This window comes from Procambarus clarkii, chromosome 70 (assembly GCF_040958095.1).
Source record: "Procambarus clarkii isolate CNS0578487 chromosome 70, FALCON_Pclarkii_2.0, whole genome shotgun sequence".
NCBI classification, from domain to species: domain Eukaryota; kingdom Metazoa; phylum Arthropoda; class Malacostraca; order Decapoda; family Cambaridae; genus Procambarus; species Procambarus clarkii.
In genome coordinates this window covers 29110478-29130416 of record NC_091219.1, presented here as the reverse complement: position 1 = coordinate 29130416, position 19939 = coordinate 29110478, and the positions used below count along the sequence as shown (strand labels likewise).

At 47.3% G+C, this 19939-nt stretch overlaps 1 protein-coding gene across 1 annotated transcript in view; it reads right to left on the bottom strand.

Annotated features, from left to right (window-relative positions):
* The window catches only part of LOC123775319 (ADP-ribosylation factor-like protein 4C), a 49234-nt gene extending 34007 nt beyond the window's left edge, over positions 1 to 15227 (bottom strand). Inside the window, exon 1 of the mRNA XM_069311843.1 lies at positions 13807 to 15227. Coding sequence (XP_069167944.1) covers positions 13807 to 14046 — 240 coding nt within the window. The 5' untranslated portion in view covers positions 14047 to 15227. The remainder of the gene's footprint in view (positions 1 to 13806) is intronic.
* Between the last annotated feature and the right edge of the window lie 4712 nt (positions 15228 to 19939).

Genomic DNA, 19939 nt, shown 5'->3' with positions numbered 1-19939 from the left:
TGTTGATCGCCTAGAAAGAGACGTTGTTGTCTTGCCTATATACTGAGTTCTCTGGGGCTTACAGTCCCCAAGTGGTCCTCAAATGCCCAAATGTCTCGGGTACTACCGAGACCCCCGTTAGTAGGTTTACATCGCTTTGTACGAGATGCGTCATCAATGACGGTCCATCATTAGCCCAAGTTTTCCTGTCCAATTGTCGCATTGAATAGTGAAAAGCCCGGCACCCAAGTCCCCCCCCTCCCCCACCACCACTACCGCCTACCGAGTCTTGTAACACCGGGCGTGGAGGCGGCGCTGAATGGCTCGGGCTGAGTATGGGGGAGGGGGGGGGGGGTGAGACGGAGGGATTTCTTTCACTTGTTGATGATCAGGGGGGGGGGGGAGGGGGCCACAAACGACTGCGGGTGGTGGCACTCAAGAGGCTGCCTGGTGTCTGCCAAGTTACCCGCCCACAGTGCCAGCGGTGCCGGAATTAGTGGTTTTCTTTTTTTGGTGACAAGTGGGAAGGACTGTGAGGTTGTGAGAGTGACACCTTCACACCGAGAGTGACACCGTCACACCGAGAGTGATACCGTCACACCGAGAGTGACACCGTCACACCGAGAGTGACACCGTCACACCGAGAGTGACACCGTCACACCGAGAGTGACACCGTCACACCGAGAGTGACACCGTCACACCGAGAGTGACACCGTCACACCGAGAGTGACACCGTCACACCGAGAGTGACACCGTCACGCCGAGAGTGACACCGTCACACCGAGAGTGACACCGTCACACCGAGAGTGCGCGCCCTCACGCCTCCCTTCACTTGGGTGTTATGTTAGCTGCATTTATCTAACGGGGAGTCTCTAGTGGCATCAACTAGGACAAGCGGCCAGAAGATGTTCAAAAGTTATCCCTTTATTTCCAATATTACGGTGATGAGGACTAATTGGCTGCGTGGGGTCATGTTGCTGAACTTTGTTTCCTCCAGACACTCTACCTTCTCACACACACACACACACACCTTTTCCTTTATATATATATAAAATATATATATATATATATATATATATATATATATATATATATATATATATATATATATATATATATATATATATATATATATTATATATATATATATATATATATATATATATATATATAATATATACATATATATATATATATATATATATATATATATATATATATATATATATATATATATAATATATACATATATATATATATTAATCAGGTGTAATAGGCCTATTATGTTGAACAGTGTCTTCTGTGTTGGCATCGTTATGTTCCGGTCTTGTCCTTACTCTCATGGTGGGTAGAGTAAATAGTTCCGTGATTTGGGTGTTCATGGTAGGTTGTTCTATTTTTATGTGGATTGGTTCAAGAATTTGTAATGTTTTTACATCTTGGGTTTTGTGCATGTTTGTTGTTTTAGATTTAGCCACTCGGAACTAAAATTTCAACGTAGCCTCGTACGTGTTGTCTAATATGCAAGTATTTTTATTTACTATTTCTTTTGTTAGGAAGATGTCATTCGCTTTTCTCATGTGATTCTTAGGGGCACCTGATCTATCTCTCTCTCTCTCTCTCTCTCTCTCTCTCTCTCTCTCTCTCTCTCTCTCTCTCTCTCTCTCTCTCTCTCTCTCTCTCTCTCATCTCCTACTGCTGTATCCAACTGGCTGTCACCCAACCACCACAAGATCCAATCAGCTCTTCCCCCCCTCCCCCCCACACCCCACCACATCCCTAACACCCCTCTCCCTCTCCTCCTCCCTTGGTAATTAATCCGTGAAGCAGTGGAATGACTCTTGGCTTGAGTGACAGGCAAGAGTGAGGCCACCGTCTTGAGGGATGCCGGCCAACATGTCCACCAACATGACTGACGAGTCACGATAAACTTGTTTTACCTCCTTCCCAATACCCTGCTCCTGTCTACCACTACCCCCCCCCACCCTCACCCTTCGTCTGGTAGACCTACAGTAGGAGAGGACGGGCTGGGGACGACGGGCTAGGGTGGACGGGCTGGGCCGTCATAACACAAATCATCTATAATTCTTCATATTTAGCAGTAGACGGCAGGGCTTGTTGTCGTGTTCCAAGTGTTGATAATTATAATCCTCTCTCCCTCCCTCCCCCCCCTCTCTCTCTCTCTCTCCCTATATTCGTTCTCTCTAACATCGATTTGTATGGTTTTGTCATTATAGCATTATATCAGAAGAGTAGTTATCCACTGCTCCTCTCCATCCGCACCCCTGTTCTCTCCCCACTCCCCCTCCACCTCTCCTCTCCTCCCCACCTTCCCTCTCCCACTCTCACAGTGACCAACGTGACATTAATCAAAGCCTTACAGTCATAACGTGACAGAGACCAAAGGGAATCACCGCTGCAGAGTGATAGTTTCACTTGGACACTTTTAAGTGACTATGACACTAATGTTTAAAGTTTTAAGGTTCCAAGACTTTGGTGGGGGAGAGGGTGTTGGGAAGGGGAGGAGGAGGAAGAACTAAAGAAGAACAGATACAGATAAGAAACACAGACAACCAAACATAAGACAGAAACAGAGAGGATAATCACCAAAGAATCCTGCTTTGACAAACATGAACAAACCAATTCAAAGCAACAAACCAATTCAAAGCAACAAATTATAAGAGACAACAAAAACATATTATGACAGACAGTGAAACTGAGCAAGACATTTCCCACCTAAACACACTGAAAAATCCATCATTAAGTGAGGAAATGAAGATTTAGAAAACGGGGTTATTCCCAATTCATATCGGGCGTGACTGGGAGTGAAGAGTACTGGGTGTATAGAGCCACAGTCATCCAGCCCGCCAGAGTTAGCCTCGTTAGCGTCAACGTAACAGCTCTCACCCGTCATGAATCACAACTTCCCCTCTCATCTGTCCCCGAGTTTTGATTGGCTCGTTAAAGAGAGTAGGTGTTGGGGGGGGGGGAGCTGTTACCATGTGTGTCTTCCCTCCTGATGTTTGCGCTCTCTCTCTCTCTCTCTCTCTCTCTCTCTCTCTCTCTCTCTCTCTCTCTCTCTCTCTCTCTCTCTCTCTCTCTCTCTCTCTCTCTCTCTCTCTCTCCTCTCCCTCTCCCTCTCTCTCTCTCTCTCTCTCTCTCTCTCTCTCTCTCTCTCTAAGAACTCTTTTCTTAATGCTTCCATTAGAATCATTAAGCTGAAGCTTTGCATGTGAGCTTCTCTGTGTTCATCTGTTGTTCAGATGATGGTTCATAAGGCGTGTGTGTGTGTAGCTGGTTGTGGTGATGGTGTAAGCTTCAGGTGCTGAACACTACGGCTACTTGAGACAAACTTGCCAACAGTTAGCAGTTACTCTCGAGAGATAATACAGTCTCCCGGGTGACTGGGAGTGTGTAAGTCATTTACAGTCTTGTCCTCTTCTTCTTAAACTTAAAATTATTGTGATTATTTTACATGTTAAATTGTTGTTATATCATTATTGTTATTAAACTTTAATTGATATTCCTCATTTTCAGTTACTCATAATTGAACCTTTCTCACCTTCCTCACATATAAACCTTCTCATCCTTCACCTTTCTTTTCCAGCCTTGATTCTCACTCTTCACCCTCTCCCTCTGTCTCTCTCACTCTGTCACTTTTCATCCCTCTCTTCCTTCCAGTCTACCCACCTCCCCGCCTCTCTTCCAGCCCCTTTCCCTTGTCTTCCAGGCCTCCTCTCCCAGACTCTTGCCCCATTGAACAAAATACAATTACACACCTCACTGATTTTGTTTAAAAAAATTGTAACATATTTCTACAATTTCGTAAAAAAAAATACATTTGTTATTGCACTGTGAATGAGTTGACAGGATATGGTAATGAGAGTGAGGGAGAATGAGAGAGGGATTCAGGTGAGAGAGATTGTGAGAGAGGAAAGAATACATACACAAATTGATTGATATACATGGAGGTGAGTTTGGGGGGATTTGGGAACGAGGTCGAACGGGATTTAAGATAAATCAGTTACCGGATTTACGAAGGGTTCAGGGATAGAGAGTTAGAGAATAGGGGAGAGGATGGGAGAGGGAGAGTTGGGGAGTGAGGGATAGGGGTGTATACCCTTGGGTAGTATACCCAGCCCGTCCTCCTAGTGCTCCCCAACGTCAAGAAACTGTCGTATTAAAGTGCCTTTATCCTAACCTACCAGAGGACCCAAAACAGAAAACGGAACATTATGTCCTTTTCGCGAGCCGCCACCATTTTCTAGTACGATGATTTTTGGCCTTAGGTAAAGTATACGTCAAAATACAACGCTTAATAATGAATACAATGCATAAACTTATTAAAGATCTTCCAACATACAAGAGTGAGAGAGGACACACAAGGGTGAGGGAGAACACACAAGGGTGAGGGAGAACACACAAGGGTGAGGGAGGACACACAAGGGTGAGAGAGGACACACAAGGGTGAGAGAGGACACACAAGGGTGAGAGAGGACACACAAGGGTGAGGGAGGACACACAAGGGTGAGGGAGGACACACAAGGGTGAGGGAGGACACACAAAGGTGAGGGAGGACATACAAGGGTGAGAGAGGACACACAAGGGTGAGGGAGGACACACAAGGGTGAGAGAGGACACACAAGGGTGAGAGAGGACACACAAGGGTGAGAGAGGACACACAAGGGTGAGGGAGAACACACAAGGGTGAGGGAGGACATACAAGGGTGAGGGAGAACACACAAGGGTGAGGGAGGACACACAAGGGTGAGAGAGGACACACAAGGGTGAGAGAGGACACACAAGGGTGAGGGAGAACACACAAGGGTGAGGGAGAACACACAAGGGTGAGAGAGGACACACAAGGGTGAGAGAGGACACACAAGGGTGAGGGAGGACACACAAGGGTGAGGGAGGACACACAAGGGTGAGGGAGGACACACAAAGGTGAGGGAGGACATACAAGGGTGAGTGAGAACACACAAGGGTGAGGGAGAACACACAAGGGTGAGGGAGAACACGAGAGAGAGGGAGAAAGGCCTCTCTTGGGTCACCGTGAATATGACAGCGACTCACGTCCACAAGAGCGTATAAAATAGATGGAGAGTCTCCAATATTAGTAGAAGAAGGCAGGAGGAGGAGAGAGCATACATGGAATGGATATAGCCATCTATTCCAGCGTGGAGGGAGCAGTGTGATGTGGAATGGGAAAGTGGGTGGGGGGCAGAGTGGGTGGAGGGACGCGCTGACCTGAGCGTGGGAGGGGATGGAAGGGAAGAAAATGTTTAGCAAGAGGTCCCTCTGTAGTAGCAGTTATTAGCCAGGAAGAGGGAGGGGGAAGGGGGAGGGAGGGGGGAGGTGCTGGTCGATATTGTCTTTACTGAGTCGTGTGACCCAGAGTGTCCAGTGGTGCTTGACGCCCTACCACACTACCAGTCTACCACACTACCAGTCTACCACACTACCAGTCTACCACACTACCACACTACCAGTCTACCACAATACCAGCCTACCACACTACAAGACTAAAGACCAATCAGCAGATCACTAGACACAGGTCAACACATAGTGTGACACTGACAGGTCTCTTGACACAGACAGACGGATTTATAGACAGTAACAGGTGCCTAGACATAACCAGACAGGCCACCAGACAGGCCACCAGACAGGTCACTAGACAGACTCTCAGGTCACCAGACAGGTCACTAGACAGACTCTCAGGTCACCAGACAGGTCACTAGACAGACTCTCAGGTCACCAGAAAGGTCACCAGACAGGTCACCAGACAGGTCACTAGACAGACTCTCAGGTCACCAGACAGGTCACTAGACAGACTCTCAGGTCACCAGACAGGTCACTAGACAGACTCTCAGGTCACCAGACAGGTCACCAGACAGACTCTCAGGTCACTAGACAGACTCTCAGGTCACCAGACAGGTCACCAGACAGGTCATCAGACAGGTCACCAGACAGGTCACTAGACAGACTCTCAGGTCACCAGACAGGTCACTAGACAGACTCTCAGGTCACCAGACAGGTCACTAGACAGACTCTCAGGTCACCAGAAAGGTCACCAGACAGGTCACCAGACAGGTCACTAGACAGACTCTCAGGTCACCAGACAGGTCACTAGACAGACTCTCAGGTCACCAGACAGGTCACTAGACAGACTCTCAGGTCACCAGACAGGTCACCAGACAGACTCTCAGGTCACTAGACAGACTCTCAGGTCACCAGACAGGTCACCAGACAGGTCAATACAGAGGAGAGAGAAGCAAGACAAACAAACAAAGCGACACAGACTCGTTATAGACCGCTGTTCTAATGCAGGAAATAATTTCCAGTTCAATTAATGTGTGTTTACCTGTAAATAAACCTGGCGAAATATCCGCTGCTAAAATATTCTTTGTGCTGTGTTAGCGAGTTATATATTTGGTGATCAAAATGAGAACATATTCGCGTTTTTAGCGAGTTATGTATAGAAGGATCTGGAGATATAATGCTTTAGTGACGTCATTGTTGGCGGACGCCGGTGGCGCCATCTTTATGCAGTGTTCTTTCTTTGGTGTTATTGTTGTTTATCAGATTATATAGACAAATTATATAGATCCTTTTAACTGTTGTTGCGTCTGTTAGTAGTGTGAGGTGTGAACACTTGCACTCTCCTCTGTTGGAACTTTGAGAGTCATCTTGTACTCACCTGGGAGTCCTTGCGGGGGTTGATCTTCGGCTCTTTGGTCCCGCCTCTCCACTGCCAATCAACTGGTGTATTCATTTCTGAGCCTATTGGGCTCTAGCATATGTACATTTCAAACTGTGTATGGAGTCAGCCTCCACCACATCACTTTCCATTTGTTAACTACTCTGACACTGAAAAAAATAATTTCTAATGTCTCTGTGGCTCATATGGGTACTAAGTTTCCACCTGTGTCCTCTTGTTCGCGTACCATCCATTCTAAATAGTTTGTCATTGTCCACCCTGTCAATGCCTCTGATAATTTTGTACGTGGTGATCATGTCTTCCCTAACTCTTCTGTCTTCCAGGGACGAGAGGTTTAGCTCCCGTAGCCTTTCCTTGTAACTCATACCTCTCAGTTCTGGTGGCATACCTCTGAATCTTCTCTAACTTTGTCTTGTGTTTAGGTATGGACTCCAGGCTGGAGCTGCATACTACAGTATTGGTCTGACATAAGTGGTATGCAAGGTCCTGAACGATTCCTTACACAAGTTTCTAAAGGAAGTTCTTATGTTGGCCAACCTAGCATATGCCGCTGATGATATCCTTTTCATGTGGGGCCTCTGCGGACAGGTTCGGTGTGATATCAACCCCCAGATGTTTCTCTCTATTTGACTCTTGCAGGATATCACCTCCCAGATGGTACCTTGTGTTCAGCCTCCTGCTCCCTTCACCGAACTTCATTACTTTACACTTACCTGAGTTAAACTTGGGTAGCCATTTCCGAGACCATTCCTCTAGTTTTCTCAGGTCGTCCTTTAGTGTGTGTTCACCGGTGCTTGTTGGCTGCCATGTGTCCCACACAGCTCTGGGAGCTCCATGTGTCCCACACAGCTCTGGGAGCTCCATGTGTCCCACACAGCTCTGGGAGCTCCATGTGTCCCACACAGCTCTGGGAGCTCCATGTGTCCCACACAGCTCTGGGAGCTCCATGTGTCCCACACAGGTCTGGGAGCTCCATGTGTCCCACACAGGTCTAGGAGCTCCATGTGTCCCACACAGGTCTGGGAGCTCCATGTGTCCCATACAGGTCTGGGAGCTCCATGTGTCCCACACAGGTCTGGCAGCTCCATGTGTCCCACACAGGTCTAGGAGCTCCATGTGTTCCACACAGGTCTGGGAGCTCCATGTGTCCCACACAGGTCTGGGCGCTCCATGTGTCCCACACAGGTCTAGGAGCTCCATGTGTCCCATACAGGTCTGGGAGCTCCATGTGTCCCACACAGGTCTGGCAGCTCCATGTGTCCCACACAGGTCTGGCAGCTCCATGTGTCCCACACAGGTCTGGGAGCTCCATGTGTCCCATACAGGTCTGGGAGCTCCATGTGTCCCACACAGGTCTGGCAGCTCCATGTGTCCCACACAGGTCTGGGAGCTCCATGTGTCCCACACAGCTCTGGGAGCTCCATGTGTCCCACACAGCTCTGGGAGCTCCATGTGTCCCACACAGCTCTGGGAGCTCCATGTGTCCCACACAGCTCTGGGAGCTCCATGTGTCCCACACAGCTCTGGGAGCTCCATGTGTCCCACACAGCTCTGGGAGCTCCATGTGTCCCACACAGCTCTGGGAGCTCCATGTGTCCCACACAGGTCTGGGAGCTCCATGTGTCCCACACAGCTCTGGGAGCTCCATGTGTCCCACACAGCTCTGGGAGCTCCATGTGTCCCACACAGCTCTGGGAGCTCCATGTGTCCCACACAACTCTGGGAGCTCCATGTGTCCCACACAGGTCTGGGAGCTCCATGTGTCCCACACAGCTCTGGGAGCTCCATGTGTCCCACACAGGTCTGGGAGCTCCATGTGTCCCACACAGGTCTAGGAGCTCCATGTGTCCCACACAGGTCTGGGAGCTCCATGTGTCCCACACAACTCTGGGAGCTCCATGTGTCCCACACAGCTCTGGGAGCTCCATGTGTCCCACACAGCTCTGGGAGCTCCATGTGTCCCACACAGCTCTGGGAGCTCCATGTGTCCCACACAGGTCTGGGAGCTCCATGTGTCCCACACAACTCTGGGAGCTCCATGTGTCCCACACAGGTCTGGGAGCTCCATGTGTCCCACACAGCTCTGGGAGCTCCATGTGTCCCACACAGGTCTGGGAGCTCCATGTGTCCCACACAGGTCTGGGAGCTCCATGTGTCCCACACAGGTCTGGGAGCTCCATGTGTCCCACACAGCTCTGGGAGCTCCATGTGTCCCACACAGGTCTGGGAGCTCCATGTGTCCCACACAGGTCTGGGAGCTCCATGTGTCCCACACAACTCTGGGAGCTCCATGTGTCCCACACAGGTCTGGGAGCTCCATGTGTCCCACACAGCTCTGGGAGCTCCATGTGTCCCACACAGGTCTGGGAGCTCCATGTGTCCCACACAGGTCTGGGAGCTCCATGTGTCCCACACAGGTCTGGGAGCTCCATGTGTCCCACACAGGTCTAGGAGCTCCATGTGTTCCACACAGGTCTGGGAGCTCCATGTGTCCCACACAGGTCTAGGAGCTCCATGTGTTCCACACAGGTCTGGGAGCTCCATGTGTCCCACACAGGTCTAGGAGCTCCATGTGTCCCACACAGGTCTGGGAGCTCCATGTGTCCCACACAGGTCTGGGCGCTCCATGTGTCCCACACAGGTCTAGGAGCTCCATGTGTCCCATACAGGTCTGGGAGCTCCATGTGTCCCACACAGGTCTGGCAGCTCCATGTGTCCCACACAGGTCTGGCAGCTCCATGTGTCCCACACAGGTCTGGCAGCTCCATGTGTCCCACACAGGTCTGGGAGCTCCATGTGTCCCACACAGGTCTGGGAGCTCCATGTGTCCCACACAGGTCTGGGAGCTCCATGTGTCCCACACAGGTCTGGGAGCTCCATGTGTCCCACACAGGTCTGCGAGCTCCATGTGTCCCACACAGGTCTGGGAGCTCCATGTGTCCCACACAGGTCTGGGAGCTCCATGTGTCCCACACAGGTCTGGGAGCTCCATGTGTCCCACACAGGTCTGGGAGCTCCATGTGTCCCACTCGTGTGGGCAACTATATTTTACCTTTATTTTGACCGCCTTACTCCTCTCCCTCCGAGGTTATGCACTATTAACTGAGATCTTCTGGTCGTGATTTATTTGACTGTTGCTCACCTATGACTTGATAAATGTCCAGGAGCCAGGAGTCATCAAGCATTTACGAAACCTGTACATCTTTCCTCTATGATGGTGGCTTTGTTTACACTTATTAAACCGTTTACGAGCTGGGGAACTTCACAACCCAAGGTTATTATTGTTATAAACAACTTCGTAGTGCTTAGGAGCGCATACACTGTTTAATACGTGTAAATAAGTCGCCAAGATTGAGGAAAGATGTACAGGTTTCGTACATGTTGATGACTCCTGTCCCAGGACGGACAGAAACGTCGACACTTGAACATTCACACGTGTGTGTGTGGGAAGGGTTATATATATATATATACCTTTCCTATGGTTGTTCCACCAAGAAAGTTACATCAGAATTAATGTAGACCATATTGAGTGTATCAACGTTGCTACACTGATGGGCTAACATTGTGTTCTTCCTGTGATGTTTAACTCGCCAATAACAGGCAGGCGGCCGCTTGATGCTTTGATTAGCTAGCCTTTGATGATCCCCAGAGGGCATGGAGTCTTATCCCAGCGTCGCCCTGGACACCACTCTGAGGCCACCACTACCATTGTCTATCACCACTCTGAGGCCACCACTACCATTGTCTATCACCACTCTGAGGCCACCACTACCATTGTCTATCACCACTCTGAGGCCACCACTACCATAGTCTATCACCACTCTGAGGCCACCACTACCATTGTCTATCACCACTCTGAGGCCACCACTACCATTGTCTATCACAACTCTGAGGCCACCACTACCATTGTCTATCGCCGCCCACGACACTGATTATATTTCCGATTTCGAACCTGCCAGATGCGAATTTAAAGTCAAATATTACACGTAACACAGAAAATATTGTAAATATATATGTAAATGAACGTAATTTTATTCAAAGTAATGTTATTGCAGATTATCGGAAATTAATTATTTTAATAGCGTAATTTTTTTTTTTATTTAGACGGCATTTTCTTCATAACCTTTCTATATCACGCCCAAGATTTTTTTAATTCCCCAAATTTTGAGTTTTGGATTTGTTTTCTGTAAGTGAATCTACCTCCACCACTCCACAACCCGTGTAGTGAGGGAGTCTACCTCCACCACTCCACAACCCGTGTAGGGAGGGAGTCTACCTCCACCACTCCACAACCCGTGTAGTGAGGGAGTCTACCTCCACCACTCCACAACCCGTGTAGGGAGGGAGTCTACCTCCACCACTCCACAACCCGTGTAGTGAGGGAGTCTACCTCCACCACTCCACAACCCTTGTAGGGAGGGAGTCTACCTCCACCACTCCACAACCCGTGTAGGGAGGGAGTCTACCTCCACCACTCCACAACCCGTGTAGTGAGGGAGTCTACCTCCACCACTCCACAACCCTTGTAGGGAGGGAGTCTACCTCCACCACTCCACAACCCGTGTAGGGAGGGAGTCTACCTCCACCACTCCACAACCCGTGTAGTGAGGGAGTCTACCTCCACCACTCCACAACCCTTGTAGGGAGGGAGTCTACCTCCACCACTCCACAACCCTTGTAGGGAGGGAGTCTACCTCCACCACTCCACAACCCGTGTAGGGAGGGAGTCTACCTCCACCACTCCACAACCCTTGTAGGGAGGGAGTCTACCTCCACCACTCCACAACCCGTGTAGTGAGGGAGTCTACCTCCACCACTCCACAACCCTTGTAGGGAGGGAGTCTACCTCCACCACTCCACAACCCGTGTAGGGAGGGAGTCTACCTCCACCACTCCACAACCCGTGTAGTGAGGGAGTCTACCTCCACCACTCCACAACCCTTGTAGGGAGGGAGTCTACCTCCACCACTCCACAACCCGTGTAGGGAGGGAGTCTACCTCCACCACTCCACAACCCGTGTAGGGAGGGAGTCTACCTCCACCACTCCACAACCCTTGTAGGGAGGGAGTCTACCTCCACCACTCCACAACCCGTGTAGGGAGGGAGTCTACCTCCACCACTCCACAACCCGTGTAGGGAGGGAGTCTACCTCCACCACTCCACAACCCGTGTAGGGAGGGAGTCTACCTCCACCACTCCACAACCCGTGTAGTGAGGGAGTCTACCTCCACCACTCCACAACCCGTGTAGGGAGGGAGTCTACCTCCACCACTCCACAACCCGTGTAGTGAGGGAGTCTACCTCCACCACTCCACAACCCGTGTAGGGAGGGAGTCTACCTCCACCACTCCACAACCCGTGTAGGGAGGGAGTCTACCTCCACCACTCCATTCTTCACTAAATGCATCTGTCCACCTAGCAGTAAATAGGTATTGTACCCGGGACTTAATCAACTGTTGAAGGGTTGCATTAGGAAGGACCTCGATATAAGCCTAAAGTGTATATGTATGTATGTATATATATATATATATATATATATATATATATATATATATATATATATATATATATATATATATATATATATATATATATATATATATATATAATACAAGCTCACTGTCCCCGACAAAACGAATTATTAATAATATTGTTATATTTATATCAAGCTTCAGACACGAGCATGTTATACTTGTCTTAAAGAGTTGAGAACAATTAAGGATGATAAACAATCAATTAATGTATCAAGTTTGGAGACTTGTACCCATGTGAGTGAGTGCAAGAGTGTGACCAACAGTTGGGCGTGAAGGGTGGAGGTCCAGTTGTTTACACGGACCTTCCAACAATTGTCACAACAACTCTACCTTATTTTCATTTCATTTCTTTATTATGCACCCCATACCCATCCCACGGGCGGTGGTGGAAAGGGTTACAGAGGCACATAATTGAGGAACTGAACCCCAGAGTTGGTTTAGCTTAGCGAGTGACAGGCTTGTGAAGCTAGTTACACCACTCTTATTAATATTACACATGTACATATACATACATATATATATATATATATATATATATATATATATATATATATATATATATGTCGTACCTAATAGCCAGAACGCACTTCTCAGCCTACTATTCAAGGCCCGATTTGCCTAATAAGCCAAGTTTTCATGAATTAATGTTTTTTCGTCTACCTAACCTACCTAACCTAACCTAACCTAGCTTTTTTTGGCTACCTAACCTAACCTTACCGATAAATATAGGTTAGGTTAGGTTAGGTAGGGTTGGTTAGGTTCGGTCATATATCTACGTTAATTTTAACTCCAATAAAAAAAAATTGACCTCATACATAGAGAAAAGGGTTGCTTTATCATTTCATAAGAAAAAAAATATAGTAAATATATTAATTCAGGAAAACTTGGCTTATTAGGCAAATCGGGCCTTGAATAGTAGGCTGAGAAGTGAGTTCTGGCTACTAGGTACGACATATATATATATATATATATATATATATATGTGTGTGTGTGTGTATATACACATGTACACAAATACATATACATATCAATAAGAACAGTACCTCCAGCTGCACCCGTGGGGCGGGGTAGACAATCATCTGTGTATATATGTCTTGAGCAGAGAATTAAGATGGCTTAAGGCGTTGAGCTTTGCCTCAAGACGAAGATTGGCCTTCAATTTGCTTCTTGGGTGGAAAGGGAGGGATTAAAATTAGAAAGGGGTAATCTCCCACGGTGCAGGAAAGTGCCGTTGTTGTCTCTCTGGGTACACGTTGTGAAGCTGATACGTTCTGAGTCCACTTACAGTTTTAGTGGTCCATTTTGCACAATGTTAACCTTGATTAAAGGTCTTGACCTTTAATCTTAAAGGCCATCTTAACCCTTGCTTTTGTGCAAGGGTTAAGATGGGCTAGCCTAAGCATTTTAATATCAATTAGATCATTAATTTCAATAACATTATCAATTACGCCTCGAATATTAAATTGCTTTCTTATATTAAGTTCCAAAATATTAGTATTCTTGTGTTGGTATCGAGTATTAATAATAAACTTAAGTTTTAGCCTGGCCACACAGCTAACTTAACACCTTACCTTGGCCCTGCCGGAGAGGCCCTTGACTTTCTCACAGTTGAAGCCGATGGTGGGGACGGTATTGAGGTACTGGTCGAACTTGAGGCGGTAGAGAGCGGTCGACTTGCCCGCTGAGTCGAGGCCGAGCATGACGATGTGAAGTGTTCCTTGGGTGAGGTGGAGAGCGTCCAAGATGCCCCCACCGCCACCCCCACCATGGGCCCCGCCGCCCCCTCCACCCTTGCCCATGTTCACTCCCATGCTGGTGTGCAGGTCCCTCCCGCTGGTGGGCACTGTGACCCCACCCCGTCAAGCTGGTGGGCACTGTGACCCCACCCCGTCAAGCTGGTGGGCACTGTGACCCCACCCCGTCAAGCTGGTGGGCACTGTGACCCCACCCCGTCAAGCTGGTGGGCACTGTGACCCCACCCCGTCAAGCTGGTGGGTGGGTTGAGCAGAGATGGGTTCTCTCTCTCTTTATCTCCCCTTTTCTCTCTGTTTCTCTAGTTCCTATATTTATATTTAGTCTCTTGTTGAGGAATATTATCATATAGTGTTCTCCCGGAGCCCTTTAGCCACATTTCCCTTCTAGTGGTCACTCGTGGCGCACCCAGACATTGCAGTGACGAGCGGTGGTGTTTGTGTGTTGCTGTGGCGACTTTGTCGGTTGTGGACAATGTTGCTGGCGTCCTGCCCTCACACTACACTCCATTATTTATCATACTAACTCCTCCACCACCACACTCCTCCACCCACCTGCAACTTCCTGTCCTGTTTCTGTGTTGTGTTCAGGCTTTTCTTCTCGGGTCAACACACCGGTCTTGTGTTGCGGAGACAGCCAGCAGGTGGTCAGATCCCGGCCACGGGTCACTCATCATGCAACACAAGCAACACTAGGTCACCCGCACCTCTCCCGCCCCACTGGCACTCTGGCTAGTATGGACGCTCTTGGCACCGCTAGCCCTACGTGGCCCTCAGTGCCAACCAACGCGACGTGGCGACACGGTAACAACGTCTAAGGCTATTTTCTCTCTCTGGGGCGCTAGGATCCCCTCACACCGTTGACTGAGCCTCCACCAGCGCCAGCGGCCACACGGCTGCCACCACTGCCACATCCCGCCACCCTTTACATCTCCACCACAGCCTCTACACTCCCTCTACACACACACTCACTCCATCACCCCTCCACGCACTCGTAAAGCATAACCATTACATCGGGGCTCCCTCACTGGTAGTGTGAGGGCAGGTGTTGTGAGGGTGAAGAATGTACAAGGTGTGGGGGTAGCGGCACCAGTCTGGGTTGACAGCGGTGAGGCACACATGCGCACGCCGGCCCCTCACAGCTGACTACATCCACCCTCACAACAAACGTTTGCCGTCAGGTTTACAATATGCAAAGAACAGCAAAATTCGTGTCAGTCTTCCACTGGTGCCTTCAACGGTAATTGTATGGAAGAGAGAAGTGCGCTCATCCAGGATTGGTGCTATATCGGCACCCACACTCTACAGAATGGATGTTTGGTTCTAAAAATAGAAAACATGCTATTAAAAGACGGGTCGGAAACTTGGCTTACTTTGCCATACAAAAGTTTCGCATACAAAGGATAATATCAACTGTGATGAGACTTTGTCATACAGTTCGCGGCATGACAAGTCGACAATGTCGACAATTACGGTAGACAATTGCATATACCCGCATGAGGGAAGCCGCACTACCGGCCACACACACACACACGCACACACTCCAGATTGCGTCACTCAGAGAGAACGGAGGCGGCAGAGGCAATCAATATGGCGCCGGCCAGTTAGCAATATCCGTAAAACCTCAAGGCCGGAGAGCGCGAGACTGGGTCACTGGTCCCAAATCCTCGCCCGCTCACAACACTGGGTCAGGATGCACGTTCCCAATCACCCCCGCACACCCCCGCACACCCCCTCACACCCACGTACACCCCCGCACACCCACGTACACCCCCGCACACCAAAGAACACCCGCACCCAGCCTGTGTTAAAGCGGAGGAAGATACACGCAGGGAAGTAGAATGCGGGTGTAGGTGGACCTACACCCAACTTGAAGCTGGGCCATTGAGACTTGAACTCTCCTCAGCCCGTCCTGCACGCGTTCCTTAGCAAACTTCGCCTCAGACCTTCCAACTCCCTTAATTAAAACCTAATGACTACCACCCCTTTCCCTGTTCGCTGGGGAGTGTTATTTGTAGTGCCCTCATTCCTGACACTACACTCTCTGTGTGTGTTTACTATTTGGCCCTGAAGGATCGAGCTGTTAGCTCTTGGACCCCGCCTTTCTTGGCGTCGGTTGTCCAATGTTCAGACTCACAATTTAATCTTCTCTTTCGAAATACATTTATTTATATACAAGAAAGTACATTGGGTTGTGAGAGTACATAATATCGCTGTTATTACACTCTTCCAAATCCACTAACACGCATAGCGTTTCTGGCAGGCGGTTTATACATATGAAAATGTGTAACTGTTTTGGTTCGGGGTTTTATACATATAAAAATGTATAATCGTGAAGGGAAAATTAAACAAGAAATTACTTGAGCGCTTTCGTGTTAATACATCAACCAAAATCTAAGTTTGTTTACATACGTGTAGCTTCTGTGTCGGGGCAGCTTACTCAAGAGTGGGTCTCATGTAGGTTATATATATATATATATATATATATATATATATATATATATATATATATATATATAAATATATAAATATATAAATATATATATATAAATATATAAATATATATATATATATATATATATATATATATATATATATATATATATATATATATATATATATAAATATATATATATATATATATATATATATATATATATATATCATACTTCATAGGATCAATTCTATAGTATGACTGCCGAGTTCCTTGTTCGAAACTCGGGAAAGAATCACACTGCGATACTGTTTGACGCTGTTAACCATACCTGGCCAGTAGTAGTCTTGACGGATTCCGTGGTAGGTTTTGTTAAAACCGTAGTGCGAAAGTGCTCCCTGGGCCAGGTGTAGAATAGTGGTCCGCAGGCTGGTAGGAATCACTAGTTGTTCGACGTTGGCCCAATCGTCCTCCTCCTTCAGTTTACTGGGTCTGTATTTGCGGTAGAGCAACTCGTTCTCTAGAAAGAACCCAGGTATACTGTCAGGTAACCCAGGTATACCTGACAGTATACCTGGGTTACCTGACAGTATACCTGGGTTACCTGACAGTATACCTGGGTATACTGTCAGGTATACCAGGCTTACCTGACAGTATACCTGGGTTCTTTCTAGAGAACGAGTTGCTCTACCGTAGATACAGACCCAGTAAACTGAAGGAGGAGGACGATTGGGCCAACGTCGAACAACTAGTGATTCCTACCAGCCTGCGGACCACTATTCTACACCTGGCCCAGGGAGCACTTTCGCACTACGGTTTTAACAAAACCTACCACGGAATCCGTCAAGACTACTACTGGCCAGGTATGGTTAACAGCGTCAAACAGTATCGCAGTGTGATTCTTTCCCGAGTTTCGAACAAGGAACTCGGCAGTCATACTATAGAATTGATCCTGAATTGATATATAACTCCCACCCATTAGGTGGGAGTTCCTTACCGAGGCTGCATACTCAAGCGTAGTTCTCACATAGCTTGTCCAACTTCGGATGTGGCCCATGAAGTGATGCTGAAGTTATTCTCCTGATGTGTGGTTCTGGGAATATATTTGTGTTAGTCTATTCCCCAGGGCTTTCTCCTTTTCCAATGAATCTGTGTCAGCCATCCTCCTAAAATGAAAATACTTTTTGTAACACTGGTCGATCATACCAGCTCCATTTAGTAATGAGTTCCAATACTCGCCACTTTTTTTTGTAAGCCACTTTTTTGTTCTACTCTTTTTATAAAGTCTGGAAAAAAGTAGAGCTGAAACCAAACGTAAATATTCCTAGGCTTAGTATAGCATACATATGTACTTTATGAGGCCTCAGATAGCGTGTATTATTCCTAGTATGGTTAGGTTAGTTTTTATTAGTAACATAAATCTGAAAACGTTTCTAGCTTATCCACATTCAGTAATACAAAAGTCTGCTTTCTGGTGGTCCATCACGACATAATTGTACATTCTACCACATGGTTACTATAAGTACTGGTACTGTCATTTTAGGAGGCTGGGCTGCATCTTTCTCTCTTGTCTGATCCACTCACAGTCATCTTCCTTCTGATGGGGGTGTGGAGTAGTTTAGGCAGGTTCTTAGTTTACGACGATATTTCATCTTATTTCTCTTTCATTTAATCTATACAGTTTTGCTTGTTATTCTCATCTGTTTATCCAAAGTTGAGGTCAGATGCTTGGGGTTAGTTTCACCCAAATTTCCAAGCTGACACATGGAGGGTATGGGCTGGGGGTATGGTAGAGCCAGTCGGGGTCGGCCTCAGTGCCACCTCTTTAAGAAACATCGGCATCTGTCGTGACCCCTGAGATTTTCATGATCTGAAATCGGGGATTTGTTTTCTTAAGTTTTTTTTTTAGCAGTTTTCAGCACTTAATAATATTGTTTTTCTCTAAGAGAGAGGGAGGGAGGGGGTGATGTTGAGGGAGAGAAGGGAGGGGGAAAGATGCGAGTGTGGAAAGAGAGACGAGGGGAAGAAGGGTGAGGAGGGAGATAGGGGAGAGGAGAGATAGGGACAATAAGGTGAGACGGGGGCGTGGGGGAGTGGGGGGGACAGACTCGGCACAGCCAGGTATCCACATTTTATTCAGTTATAAAAAAAAAAACCTTAGGGGACAATAGGTGTGACCTCTGACAAGCTGTCAGCTTCCTGTCCTCGTCGAGGCCACTAGAGATAGTTATCCTCGGGTAAATTCAGGAAAAATTCTCTTCTTGGTCCATTTATCCTTCAGTGCTGTATGTATCTTCTCTCAGCTTCTTCGAGTTTGCTGGTTAAGTAGTTCATCATGTCTTGTATTGATTTCTTCCCACCACCATTTTCTTCAGAAATTCTGACTTTCTGACAACAACGCACAAATTCTTAAAATTACTAGCAGCTTTGCTAGTAATGGATTTATTGATTTGATTTTAAATACAAAATAATAATGTACTGACCTTAAAACTGTATCTTGTGTTTTGATTTTAAGCACAAAATCCAAATATGTAATGAATTTAATATTATTTAGTATGTGGTGGCACCTGTGTGTGCCCGCTCCCTTAACTTCAGCACCGACTATGCCACATGTCTCCACTGTGTGCGTTATTGTTGTGAATTATGGGGCGATGACGATCATGGGATAACACTGTGTGCGTTAATGCCGTTAATAAATATGCATCGTCTGTAATAACTAATTAACCACTCTATCATGTTCTTCTGTATAGTATTTATTATTATTAGTAATATTTACACAAGGAAATCAAACAACGTGATATATCAATGACAAAATAAATTGGAGCAAGGCAGACTCAGTAGCCGCCTCCACAAGTCCTGGGGAGTCGGTGGAGTCCCAGGTTGTACAGCTTACCGTAGATACCTGAATGTTGGCCAACTGGTGTGGGGTTGCATCCTGGCGAAGGTCAGTAGCGGGTCTTGTGGCACCTAGAAAATCTTAACAGGCTTCTTGTCCTCAGCAATGGTAAACTTAGACCCTATAACTACCATACTCATTCTGTACAGTCGAGTTCGTTCTTGACTCACAAATCAAGAATTCCAGGTTAGAATCCCGGCTGGTACAGAAAATGTTGGGTGCACTTCCTTTCACTTAATCTCTCTGTTCACCCAGCAGTAAATAAGTACCCAGAAGTTAGTCAGCTTGTTTATTTGTTTATTGTTGCTGCTGGATGCAGCTAGTTTATTGTGCACCCCATACTCATTCTGTGAGCGGTAGCGCAAAAATTATACTCATTCTGTGAGCGGTAGCGCAAAAATTATACTCATTCTGTGAGCGGTAGCGCAAAAAGGATTACTGAGCACAAAAGGCTAACTAATTTTATCTCCAGAGAATGTGAAAGAAGAGTGTTCTGAGGGCAAGAGACAAGTGTATGTGAAAGGGAAGGGCATGTTAAGAGAGAGAGTATGTAGGAGAGAGAGTGTAGGTTAGGTGATGACATATTATGCTTGCAGCTATGAAAATGTAGGTGATGATAAGAC